This window comes from Alexandromys fortis, unplaced genomic scaffold, assembly GCF_014885135.2.
Source record: "Alexandromys fortis isolate MF-2015 unplaced genomic scaffold, M_Fortis_MF-2015_v1.1 scaffold_14, whole genome shotgun sequence".
Taxonomy (NCBI): Eukaryota; Metazoa; Chordata; class Mammalia; order Rodentia; family Cricetidae; genus Alexandromys; species Alexandromys fortis.
The window spans coordinates 19,587,468-19,600,864 of record NW_026067910.1 but is presented as its reverse complement, the minus strand read 5'-3'; the positions used below and the strand labels follow the sequence as shown (position 1 = coordinate 19,600,864).

Sequence of the window (13,397 nt, the reverse complement as noted above, 5' to 3'; positions counted from 1 at the left end):
ACAGAGAGAGAGAGAGAGAGAGAGAGAGAGAGAGAGAGAGAGAGAGAGAGAGAGAGAGAGAGAGAGAGAGACAGAGAGAGACAGACAGAGAGAGCAGACAGAGAGACAGAGAGACAGAGCGCCCGATTTTTGCCTTGCCTAAGTTTGGTTGTTTTTTTTTTTTCACCAAAGAAGACTCCCCCTCCTCCAGCTTACTCAACCTAACTTGGTCCTCTGAGGCCTCAGGCAAATTCTGAAATATTGACAAGCTCCAGCCCATTTCTGGGACACAGAGCCTCAATCCAACCCCAGCCAGCATGGTAGAGGAGACTGCAGAGGCCAGAAAGTTAATGGCTGAGGGTGTAGGCTGAGAAGGATCTTCATGGTGTTTCCAAGCAGAGCTATATTGAGGCTCTCTTCAGGGAGGGAGCTCTTTGTGCAGGACAGTTTTTAGGGTTGTGCTCCAAGCTTTCTGTCAGACTAGTCTCCAGGAGGCCTGGATGAGCTCAGATCACAGCTCCATCCAGATGTGAGGGATTAGGGCGGAGGGGAGCGACCTCACCCCAGCCTCTTCCCCTGAGGGATTCTGAAGCCAAGTTAGACCTCATCACAGCTCTGGAGAACAGTGCCTGAGGCCAGTAGAGAGAAGCAAATGCTTGCTGCTCAAGACGCGCACAGGCACATTCTTCACTGGGTAAAGGATCTCAGCAAGCTCAAGTAACCTGGCTGGAGGCCCCAAGCAGAGCATACAGAGACGGTGTCTATGCAGACTCCTACCAGAACAGGCTCATCTTCCCAGAACAGCCCACCCTCGAGTAAGAAGAGCCCTTCCTGCCTTTTCTAACTAACTCTCTCCAGGCTGAGCCCCTGGCTTCAGCTGAAGCAAAATGTGGAGTCCCTTCACTAAGGCTAGTCTGGACCTTTTCTCCTATCTCTCAAAGGCCATCTCGGATCACGGAGCGCAGCCTTCCAGAAGGGAGGTCTGGACTGAGGATTTCTTCCTCATCCCCACCATTGTATATCTGTCCATTCAGCCCATCATGGCTTCTGTTTTTAGCTAACAATCCCATCAGGCAACTGAGTTATAGTATAAAAACCTCAAGGGGCAGGGAACATGGCTCAGCAGCTAAGAGTGTGTATCACTTGTCTGGAAGACCTTAATTCAGTCCCCAGCACCCATATTAGGTGGCTGACAACTGCCTGTCACTTCAGCTCCAGAGACTCTGATGCCCGCTTCTGGCTTCTGTGGGTACTTGAACTCACATGCATGTACCCAGCACACAGATGCAGCCACATACATGTAATTTAAGTGTCTGGGTCGGAGGGATGGTTCAGCAGTTAAAAGCACTTTCTGCTCTTCCAGATGACCTGAGTTCAATTTCTAGCTCCCACAAGAAGGCCCACAACTGTCTTGTCCGAAGCCCCAGGACCAGAGGATCTGATGCCCTGTTCTGACCTTCTCAGACACTGCATGCATATACTGCACTTACGAACATCACATAAACTAAAAATGAGTTAAATAAACAAATAAAGCTATATACGTAAAAGTAGAGGGATAGCCGAATGGACTCTCAGGACCTTTGCTGTGAATGCCCCTTCATGCTTCTTGCTGACCCTCCACCAGGCCTGGGTGATTTTGAAGTAAGTCTAAGGCTAACATTTTAGCAGAGAATATTCTAATATGGGTCTCTCAAAGACCCATTTCTTTTTTTTTTAAAAAAAAGTATTTGTTATGTATAATATGCCAGAAGAAGGCACCAGATCTCATTATAGCTAGTTGTTAGCCACTGTGTGGGTGGTGAGAATTGAACTCCACTCCCCTGGAAGAACAGCCAGTGCTCTTAACTTCTGAACCATCTCTCCAGCCCCCAAAGATCCATTTCTACAAACGTAGCCAGCACACCACTTATCCTAGCTGCTTTCTGTTTGGTGTAGGAGGTCCTTCTGTTTATGTGTTGCTTTTGAAGTCAGCTTGGGTGCCTGCCCTATAGAACGTCACTGAACACTATTGGCAGACAGAGGAAGGCTTGCCGCACGACTCAATTAACTGCGCCATCTTTCCGCGAAGCAGTTGGATGGACTTTATTTTGGTTGTTCAATTATTCCACTTAATGCCCTCTGGCACAGTTTCAGATCTAGAGCTCAAAGAAAATACTGACGAAATGATTGGACCCTCAAATGCGTTGCCGGTCTTTTCAAATTCTTCAGCTGCTCAGGCTGATAAGCTGTTGGGACCTCAGTTTATCTTCCCCAGTAATGTTTACCTGTAGATACTCTTTTTTTCTGTGCAGAGGAAGTCTGGCCTGTATTTCCCACTGCCTTGTTTTCTACCTGTTTGTCTTCCAGCTTCCTGTCAGAGGGAACCATTGTTTCAGGACAGCTAGTCTGATTCCTGGCTTCTAAGTCACTTTCACCTCTAGGCAGAATGCCCCTATCTCCAGAGAAGGTTGCTCTTGTACCAGCTGTTCTAAAGCCTGCCACTTTTCTTCTGTTAGAGGCCACTGTTTAACCCATATTGGTTTCTCAGGCAACCACTTTAAAGGCAGGGCCTTTAGTACCTCTGAAGGTTTGTCAATTGTTTTGTGTTTTTGTACAGCCTGAATGGCTGGTGACCTTTGCTATAATATCTTCTAATATCTTCCCCAGAAACATAAGTTTTGGGGGCTGCAGGAATGTTAATCTGGGTATTCTATTGCTGCAATAGGTCACGACCCCACAAATTCACTGTAATATTAGCTACATATGGCCTTAGCCTTCCTCTCTGTCCTTTTGGTCCTCGGCATTAGACCCATCTCATGCTTTGTTTTACTTGAGATAGGGTTCCAGTTTCTAGGAACTGAACATCTACCTCTTGAAGAGGCCAATTTGGATGCCAAGATTTGGGGGTAGTGATACTATATCTGCATCCATGTCTAGTAAGCCTTCAATAAAAATGCCATTTATATACACTCTTAGCTTTGATCTTTGATCACTTATAGAGTCTGCCAGAATATACATTTCCTATGTTTTACTGGAGTGTTTGGTTCATCCTCCACATCTATTCCATCATCTAGACCAGTATGGGTTTTTACAATAGGCACTGGATTTTTAAATTTTTCTGGTAAGATGCGTTCTCCACAGTAACTGGGAATGATTGGACCATATTCATCATGGGGGTCTGCAAGAGGCCCCCCCAAGGAGTTTCCTGATGGTGTTGGGTTGTCTTGTCTGTCTTTTGTTGACCTAGATTCATTGGTCCAATGTTGGCCTTGCCATAACTCCCACATATACCTGAAGGCTGAGTCCTCCTATTTTTTGCCATTTCCAGAGGAGACATTATTCCTAGGAATTCCTTGTCTATAATCCCTTTTCAGATGTCCTATCCTACCACAATTAAAACATTTGGTATTTTGATGTCTCCTCATACCATTGGAAGTTGCTTCTTCTACCCAAGCTTTAGTACTATAGTCAAGTGTTTCAACATACATTGTATTCATGATTCATTCATCTATTGGTGCTGATCTGACCTTTAAAGACCCAAGGATCTTTTTGCATTCTAAGTTGGCATTCTCAAAAAAAAATTTAATTAGTACAGGTCTAGCTTCTGGATCTGTTACCCCTATTTGTACAGCCTTAGTTAATCTTTGGAAAACATCACTAAAAGGGTTCTCTCTGACCCTGATTAACCCTAATATATGATCTCTTTTCTGGTTTCTGAATCCTGTCCCAAGCATTTAAAGCTGCTGTGCTACATAGAGACAGGTGTGTTCATTGTAAAGGGCCTGATCCTGAGGATCAGAGTAAAGTCCCTTGCCCAGAATTTGATCTTGGGAAATCTCAAGTCCTTTTGCTTTTCTCTGTTGCTCTAAAACTGAATCGAGTCTTGTGGCATTGCTTTGTTGCTTGAAGCCCACATTTTGACCATTACCCTAATGAAGAATGAATGTATTTCATAAGATACAATTGCTTGTTTAATTTCCTTTACATCAGTCATACATATGGGGTCCCATGTATATTCGTTGGCTACTTTAGGGTATTTGGTGTCCGATGCTCCTCCTGATGATATTACCGGAAAAGCAGGTAAAACTCTGGGTAAGCTATCCTGGAGTTTGATATGTACTGATGAGGCTAAATTTTGTCTTTGTATGTACCTTTTGTCCCTGGTCATTCTAAGGCAGAACACTGTAAACATAAATAAATAAATCTTTTTTTTTTTAAATGATACAGTCTTTACAAACTGACACTGGAGAAGGATACAACCAATTTGACAAATAAAACCTAGTCAATGACAGAGGGTACTGAGACATTGTCTGAGAGAATTTGTACTGTTGAGTGTATTAAGCAGATTCTGTTGAAGGGTTATGATAGACTGACTGATAGAATGTCTCTCCAGGAAGGTAATATGCATGCTATAAAAATTATGTCCAAGGATGAGACATTATCTTCATTGGACAGACTTCACACTTTGGAATCCTTATTGAGGGCATTAAAATATAACACTGGACAGGAGATCCAAACTCTACAAAAGGCACCAGTAAAAAGATTTGAAAAGATTGAGGAATTTATTGAATTTAATGACCAGGGACAAAAGGTACATACAAAGACAAAATTTAGCCTCATCAATATGTACCAAACTCCAGGATAGCTTACCCAGAGTTTTACCTGCTTTTTTGATATTATCAGAAAGAGCATCTGACACCAATTGTAATAGTTAGCTCAATCTGGGAAATAACCAGGCTAACTAAAAAATAAACAATTATATTTTTATTTATTATAAGGGGGAAAACTCAAGAAACAGGAACGAGAAGTCCAAGCTCAGCTGTGCCACAAGGGAACCACAGAGAGAGCACCTGGGCCGTGCACCCATTTTTCTCTGGGTCCCAGAAAGCCACACCCTAACTTGGTCCCACCTCTTGAAGATAATTGGTTAACAAAGCTTCCCCATCAGAGGTACATAGGCAGAAGTGTGTCAGGATATATGTTTGCCCCCAACTTGATGAAGGCAGAATTGTAGGCTCTGCCTTTATTTTTTTTTCCTGGCTAGTATTTAATAAAGCTTACTTCAAATTTGTCTCAAAAATCATGGTAGTGGTAGCCAGATGGGATTAACAGCCCTCACAGTAGATTAGACATCTGGTCCTCTCTCACTAGCAGTGTGGCTTTGGGCATGATCTCTCACCCCTCTGTGCATTAGTTTCCTGGAGTACAAAATGAGGCTCATGTCAGGTCCTCCTCAGCATGCCACATGGTGTACAGCAGCTCAGACTGACTGGTTCCCAGTACCGAGGCCGCTCAGTCTCCTCCCTGGATTCTACCTGATACTGTCTGACTTATTCCTTCAAACATGGATTCCTGTCGTCACTGCCTTCCTCTAAAGTTGCACCCCTCCACATTCTCTAGATCTGAAATTCAAAGCACTCCCTCCAAATATTCACGGAGGCTCATGGAGGCCTTGGGTCCATGTGCTACCCTTGGTTTTGATCCCAAGACCCTGTGCTGGTCGAATCGCCCACCCACCTGGTTCTTTGCAGGCATTCCAGTTCCCTGGATGGTTTGTCCAAGGAAGACTTATATCTCTCCATGTCTTTGCGAGCAGCCAAACATTCCCTGTCTTGACTTTACCCAGCCTAAACACTGCCTACTTGATGGCGCCCTCCTGGTTCTGGAGACAGTAGTTAGGGTGGCGGGTCAACTTCATCCTCCCTCTGCATGTCCTTGTGTCTGACTTCAGCACCCACGTCACTCAAGCCTGGTGTTGTACAGGACTCTCTAGTGCCACAAGGAAACCAATGGCCCCTCAGTGACAAGGCTTATTTTCTCTACAGCTGCTGAGTCCCCTGGTTCCTCCAGAGAAGATCTAGCCTGGAGCCCAGGCTGTGACAGACATGTGGCTATCCAAGGCCGTTTAGACATCATGGAAGAGGTAATGAGGGCATGGGAGGAAGGGACTGTGAACTTCATGGCCATCTGCCAGCCTTTGTGCAGTACGATCGTCAGGACACGCAGGCCAGTGCCTGTTTCTCAGCCGCTCTAACTAGGATGTTCGGCTGAGCGATGTGTTACACACCCTACCTCTCAGGAAGCATCGCTTACACCCAGCCTGAGATTTTTTCCAAGATGGAGAAGGTATAAGTTCCACCATCAAATTTTGTGGAATAACCATGAACCATAAGTTGGAGTTCATAAATTTATGTGGGGGAAAGTTTTATCTTCATTCCTGGAAACTTTTAAATTCTTTCCTGTAGTCGGAGGCATACTCATTTATTTCCCAGCCGCTCAGACCAGAAATAAACACAGAGAAACTATATTAATTGCAATACTGTTTGGCCAATAGTTTTAGCATATTTATAGCTAGGTCTTATATCCTAAACTAACCCATCTCCATTAATCTGTGCATCACCACGAGGTTGTAGCCTACCGGCAAAGTTTTGGCAGGCTTCAGCAGAAGCATCTGTCTCCTGCAGCAGCTACATGGCTTCTCACTGATTCCACCTACTTTCTCCTCTATCTCTGCTTGGAATTCCTCCCTTACTCTATTCTGCTAAGCCACTGGCCTAAACGGCTTTATTCATTAACCAATAAAAGCAACACATACACAGGACTTCCCATACTACTTTCCTTTCGTCATGTGTGTCCCAGGGATTTAACTTACATGTTAGTTTGTGGCAGGTGCCTTGACCTGCTGAATCATATTGCCTGCCTTTTTAAAAAAAATATTATTATTAATTTTATTTGGTGACACAGGGTCTTACCATGTAGCCATGGCTGGTTTAGAACTCACTATTAAAGCAGTCTGGCCTGAAACTCATGGCAGTCGTCCTGGCTCTGCCCTTGAGCGCTAGGACTACAGGCACGGACCCCCCCCACACACACACACACCCCGCTTCAGCGTGTCCCTATACGCCCTGGTCTTGTCAGGATGGCAGCAATCACTGGGCCTGATGGTAGACTGTTTCTTAGTGAGTTAATAAGTACATATCCTAAGATATTGAAATTTTGCTTTTTGTGGGGGATAACTCAGTTTGTACAGCACCTGCCATGTAAGCATGAGGACCCAGGTTTCATCGCCAGGACCCACAAAAAAAGTGAGACATAGTGGCATGCCGGCACCGGAGGGAGAGGAAGAGACAGGAGGGTCTCTGGGGCTCGCTAGCCAATCAACCTAATCTAATCATTGCAAGGAAGAGCTCCTGCCTCCAGGCCAAGGTGAGGCCTGTGCAGAAGCTGACCAGGTGCTGGTCATCAGGCCTGATGACCCAAGTCCGAGCCCCAGGCCTCCTCCCCCCCTTTTTTTTTGTTTTGTTTTTGTTTTTTGAGACAGAGTTTCTCTGTGTAGCTTTGGCTGTCCTGGAACTGGCACTGGCTCTTTAGACCAGGCTGGCTTCCAACTCAGAGATCTTCCTGTCACTATTGCCTCGCCTAATCCCCAGAATTTTCAAAATTTTCAAAGTGGAGAGAGAACGGACCTCTACGCACTCCCATAGTGAGTATGCCTCTACACACACACACACACACACACACACACACACACACACACACACACACACACACACACACACTGCACCGCTCCTGAGACTGACATCTGGCATTTCTGCTCCCTTACTCCCATAATGATAAAACAATTACTAGAGAGACAAACCATACTCTGTACCCCAAGCTGGCCTGGAACTTGTGGTGATCCTCCTGTCTCAGTCTACTGACTTTTGACATTACAAACATCAACCATCAAAATAATATGTAGTTTTTAACCTTTGAATGCTATTGTAATGTACTTGATATTCTGTTCTGAAGTCGGGCAGTAGTGGTGCAGGCCTTCAATCCAGCACTCTGGAGGCAGAGGCAGAGGCAGGTGGATCTCTATGAGTTCGAGGCCAGCATGGTCTACAGAGCCAAGGCTACACAGAGAAACTGTCTCCCGGGGGGAGGAAAAGAACTTTTATTAGGTTGCCAGCAGGACCTGCAGCAACACACATCCTTTTAAGCAATCCCTAGGAAAACTGTCTTGTAATGAAGGTGCCACGAGGGGGCAGTGTGACAAAAGGAATGTGCACTATTGCTGCCAAGTCCCAAACAAAGAAAAAGGTGTTCCCTTTGCATGCCAGGGCAGGGGGTCCTTCAGAGGCTGAAGGGGTGAGGGCCAGGATTCCCCAGCACCCAGTTCCCTCTCCACTGCATTCCACTGTGACCTGGGGCACAGTGGAATTTCTTCAGGATATCACTAAGCTAAAGGTGGCCCAAACCCCTGTGCTTGACTTTGCCCCGTCCTCCCACTGCAGACAGTGGAGAAGACAGTGGAGCACCTGGAGGCGGAAGTGACGGGCCTCCTGGGCCTGCTGGAGGAACTGGCTTCGAATCTACCCCCAGGGCCCTTCAGCCCAGAACCGGACCTGCTAGGAGGTGGTGAGTGGCTCAGATGGCAGAGGGACACCTGCTGGGTCTGTCCTCTAGGGCCACTGGCAGCTCCATCACACTGGTGGAGCCAGAACTCAGGGGATGCTATGCACCCCCAGGGACAGAATGGGTAGTACACCATCCGTCTTCAAGTATTCTTGGTTGTACTCCTCTGTCTATTGTCACCCTGGGCCCTGGCATCCTACTGATGCTCTGAGCAGCCCCCAGATTCTTTCTTGAGTCCTGTGTTTTGGTACCATTATCCCGAGGGACTGGGAAGCTGGAGGGAGGAAGTTGTTGGGCACAGCATCCTCTGCTGCTCACTCAGGGCACCCTCTTTTCTTGCAGAACACTTCTGACCATCAGGGGTAGTGGAACCTGGCAACTGAAGAACCAAGTCAGGCTTCTTGCCTTCCTGCCCCACCTCTGTGTGAAATAAATGCTACTCCTCGGGGCCCATGATTGCTAACAATGACCTCTGTAACCACAGTTCTGACTCCTGTCATACACCCTGAACCCCACATGCTGTTCCGGCCCACAGACCTGGATAACCTGGCCATCTTTATAGGAACAAACCACAGAAACGGATTCACACTAAGTGAGGCAGCTGAGGCCCAGGATGGTAACAGGACACAGAAGACCCTTTATGCAGCACTGCTCTTCAAACGGTGGCCACAAAACATCAGTAGTGCCACCCAGAGATACACGATCATCTGGGTCCCATCCAGCCACCCCCCACATCAGAATCTCTGTTTTCATGTGATCCCCTACTCTGCCCTTCTAGTGGTGACAGGTTGTGTGCCCATTAAGAATCCTGTTCCCTGACTGGGAATCCAAACATACTTCCAGCCTCTTTTTACACCCAGCAAAACTTGCCCTTGTCACCGGCACCAATTCTGTGCTTCCTAGTGCTCACTGGGTGACAAAGTCATCACCATTAATTCCAGGTCATTTTCAGCACCCCAGAACTCACTTCCCCTTCCACCTCTCCCCACTCTCAGCACACTAGAAACCTTTTACCTGCCTGGACTTGCCTCCTGTGGGCAGCTTCTGCGAGTGGAGTCAGATTTTCACTGGACATTGCAGAACGTGTCAGTCCTTTGCATGGCTAAATAATGCTCCATCGTATCACCCGTCTGTTCATGGGTCTTTAGGGTGTGTGCACATTTGGGCGATTAATGCAATTCACAACCCTGGTGCTTAGCTCAGACACTTTGTCATTCTTCCTCCCACTGTGGGGGAGAAGCAAGGATTGGTACCCCAGCAGCTGCCACTCAGCTGAGGCTTCTCTGGGGTTCTAGCCAGGGTCCAGGAGTCCAGAGAGACACTTGTCTTTCTGGAGTGTCATTATCCCAAGCTTTCTAACACAGGGGAAGTGAGGGGAGACCTCCAGTCAGCAAGCGGAAAACTCCATGCTCCTGGATATGACAAAGAATCCCAGAAATTATCTCTGCTAGTTCCCTTCTCTGAACACCAACGAGCAGAGAACCTGCAGGGTTGGAGCCAAGTGCCCTTCTGACTGGCGTTTCCAAGGGAACATAAGGCTGGGGCACCTCCCTGGGTTGTTCCTGTCCTCATCACTAGTCTCCCTGAGACCACCCCAGGACCTAGGTGACCAGGCATTCTTTCCACCTCACTCAGGGAACTAACTCTACCACCTCCATCTGTGTCTTGTGTGGATCTGGAGAGCATCTTTTGCAAGTCCTTCAAACGCAATCCCTGCCAGTAGCTTATGCCTGAGATTTCCAGTGTATGTTTCTAGTTCAACACATCCATTTGCACTAGCTAACAGGGCCGGAATCTCTGAGTCATAAAGCGGAAGAAAACAAGCTGGCACCAGCAGAGTTATTTCCAGAATGTTCCAGAGCTGGCTGACTTTAATTTGGAAACAGCTTTTGGCTACAGATGTTCAGGTTTAAGGCACAGTACAAACTACAAGGGTCCCAGTCACTCGCAGGGGACTGGCTTTATTCTCGCACAGTTTTGCATGGAAGATGGAACAAATGATTTCTTGGCCTTTTTCTAAATAAAAAAAAAAGGAGTGAATTTGGCAAAAACAAAACTCATGACACATTCTTATCAAACACAGTAGTACCCTGACAAGACCTCCCTTTCTCCAGCAAGGACGGGGATGTCCACCCACTGACCACTCCTCAGAAACATGTATATAGTAAACTCACTCGTATGCATCTGCCTGGCAAAGATGGTTTAAAAAAAGCTTAGCAATAAAAATACAAAATCACATGTCTACAACAAAGCCACAGCGATGAGGAATGACTGCAGGAGCCAGGAGAGCAAAAACATCTATTCTGAACAGCAAAAGGCTGTGAGGGCCAGGGAGATGGCTGCCTGAGAACTCCGGCCCAGCTGGGCCCTTTCGGCACAGTATGTGGATGAGGAGGGACCAGAAGGAAAGGGGAGAAATGGTGTGTCTGGGGATACTGGATAGAATATGAAAAACTTAAGGACACTCTGTGGGCCTTTCCCTGCCAATGCCAGCAGGAGGCAGAGGAGAGCCACTGTCACTGCTCAGTCGTTGCCACCGCAGATCTTCAGCAGAATCTTCCTATAGTCCCCAGAAGTGTCTCCCTGGTGGCAGAAACAAGAGTGAAAGTTAAGGGAGGCAAAGCCACCAGAAGGCCCAAGTGTCCTCGTGGAGAGGCAGGCCTGTCCTCACTCGAACAAGTTATATCCAGTGACCCCCACATTCTATGTAAAATGAAAGCCAAAAGCCAGGCATGATGGCATATGTTTGTAATCCCTGCACCAGGTAGGTGGAGACAGGCAGATCCCTCAGGTCCCAGTGAGACCCTCAAAACAAACAAACAAACCCCCAGCATTTATGTAGCTCCTGAGAAATGATGCTCAGTGCTGACCCCACCTCCACATGTATGTGTGTGTGCGCACACATGCATATCCACAGTATCACTCATCTATTACTGAAGTCAAATAAACACCCAGAGCATTTTAATCGGCCTAAGGACCACCACCCAGGGCTCATTTTAATCGGTAAGGACCACCACCCAGGCTCCTCAGCATGCTCTTTCCCTAGAGCAGCCACACTGGGGCTCTACTGTAAAGCAATGCTGTGTCCTTGGGGACATCATCTTTGTGAACACCCATGGTGACACCACTATTGTCACACCCAATCTGCCCAATACCACTGTGCCTTCTCCACCAGTGTTGTTGCTCAGGCTTAGCTAATTTCAGACCACTTTCTGCCACCCTAAGCTCTCTGAAGGCAAGGTCTGTGGCTTCTTTAGCTGTCAGAGCCTACTAGTACCCTGGCCACAATCTGACAGTAATGACAAGTTCTCCCCTACCCACAGCCTCAATCCCACAGCACAGGGATGGAGATCAGCAAACCCAACGACATCAAATGCCAAGTCTGAAATCAGGCACACAGTGTTTCCTCCAGCATTTGTGGAGACTGCCACCACCACCTGTGGAGGAACTATTATCCTTAAAGATGCTGGTTCATCGCTTGGGTGGTGTGCAGACAATGTTCAGGTTCATGAGGTTAACCAAGTAAGAACAGCCAGGATCAGACCCCTAGGCTGACCCAAGGGCTGAGCTACCTATGTGGTCTCCACTGTAAAGTGAATGGGACAAAGCTACAATCAGCAAACAAGAGCTGAGCTTCACAGATATGAGCTCTCCTTGGTGGACCAAACCTTCACAGAGTGGTAGGGATTCTGAAGGTTAGGGACAGGAAGAAGTAAGGCCTGAGATTTCTCTATGCCACTGGCAGACAAGTCTGTCCAGTTATTAAGAACTGGGGTCCTAGAGGGTAGAAACATGGGGTCACAGGGTTGTGACCTGCCCTTTCCTTAGGATCTTGTGATCTGTTTGGAGGTGACTGGCTGAAGAAGCCCAGTAGGCCAAACACAGGGAGAAGGGAAGGAGACAGGGAGGGCCTTGTTGGCCCCCGAGCCCGTACCGTGATATCGTGGTACAGTGACTTGCCATACATCCGCTTATACTCTGCTCGGATATCCAGGAGGTCAATCTCGCTTCGAGACACCATGATGCGAATCAGAGTCCGGTCTTTTGTTCCTGCACCCTGAAGAGTCACACAGGTAAGAGTACGCAATGGGGCTTCCCACCCTCCCACTTTCCGAGGCCCCAGTCCCTCCCACGAATCTTCTACACTCAGCCCCCTGTGAACCCCTTAGACCCAGAATACTCCAAGATGTGTCTTAGATCAGGGACCCCTAGACACAAGCGCTACATACCCGCATAGCCTTGTTGAGTCTTTCAGCAAAGAAGGCAGGGGTGTTCTTCAGGCATTTCACTACAAGAGGAACACAGTATGAGGTCTGCAGGACCCAGGAGGGCACACACTGGACATCAAATCTGGCACAACCTACCTACTTCTCTTTCCTGCTGGCTCTGACCCCGTGAATATGGCTCCACACGAACTAGGACCATCAACCTAACCCCTTTCTTGGCATCACTGGGCAAAAACCACCGGGACTGGGCAGAGTGGGGGCTTAATGATGAAAAGAGGCACCAACTTCATGGGTGCCTAGGCATGAGGGGGGTCAAACAGAAAGACCCTCATGGAAAAAAAAGGAAGGCTAAGGGGATGTGGTGTTTTTCTCAGACCATGCAGGGAAATGAGGGTCTATTGCCTGTTCTAGTCAGAAAGAGCCAAGAAAAACATACTAAAAGAAATGGGCAAACTGATGTCTCCTGGCGAGTATAAAGAGAGGTGGCGAGGGCTGATGGGCAAGAACCCAACTCCACATTAGGGGGAGGTTCCCAGAGCCTTCAAGATCTGCTGTAGAGGGCACAGCGCCGTGAGAGGCACTCCCCACGCTGGAAGCTCGGCCAGCATTCCCTACAACAGGCCCTGTTTTGCTGTTGCAAGTAAAAAAAAAAAAAAAAAATCTTTCCATGTGTTTCTATCACAGACAGCTGACAATTGCCTGCACGGACGTATTTTTGGAGGAAACTTGGCAGGATATGAGTCACCTTCCTCCAGGAGAGCAGTTGGACAGGCCCCCACTAATGCCCACACTGTAGCTCCGGTCTACAGAGCAGCA

General features: G+C 47.5%; 2 protein-coding genes across 4 annotated transcripts in view; one reads left to right on the top strand and one right to left on the bottom strand.

Annotated features, from left to right (window-relative positions):
* Positions 1–8,838, top strand: part of Plac9 (placenta associated 9) — a 17,986-nt gene extending 9,148 nt beyond the window's left edge. For both annotated transcript variants that reach the window (XM_050138043.1, XM_050138044.1), the window contains exons 2-4: positions 5,784–5,881; positions 8,235–8,358; positions 8,698–8,838. In XM_050138043.1, coding sequence (XP_049994000.1) covers positions 5,784–5,881; positions 8,235–8,358; positions 8,698–8,708 — 233 coding nt within the window. In that variant the 3' untranslated portion in view covers positions 8,709–8,838. The remainder of the gene's footprint in view (positions 1–5,783; positions 5,882–8,234; positions 8,359–8,697) is intronic.
* Positions 8,839–10,194: 1,356 nt separating this feature from the next.
* Anxa11 (annexin A11) overlaps positions 10,195–13,397 on the bottom strand; it is a 43,659-nt gene continuing 40,456 nt past the window's right edge. For both annotated transcript variants that reach the window (XM_050138038.1, XM_050138039.1), the window contains 3 exons: positions 12,585–12,643; positions 12,290–12,412; positions 10,195–10,938 (listed from right to left, as the gene is read on the bottom strand). In XM_050138038.1, coding sequence (XP_049993995.1) covers positions 10,879–10,938; positions 12,290–12,412; positions 12,585–12,643 — 242 coding nt within the window. In that variant the 3' untranslated portion in view covers positions 10,195–10,878. The remainder of the gene's footprint in view (positions 10,939–12,289; positions 12,413–12,584; positions 12,644–13,397) is intronic.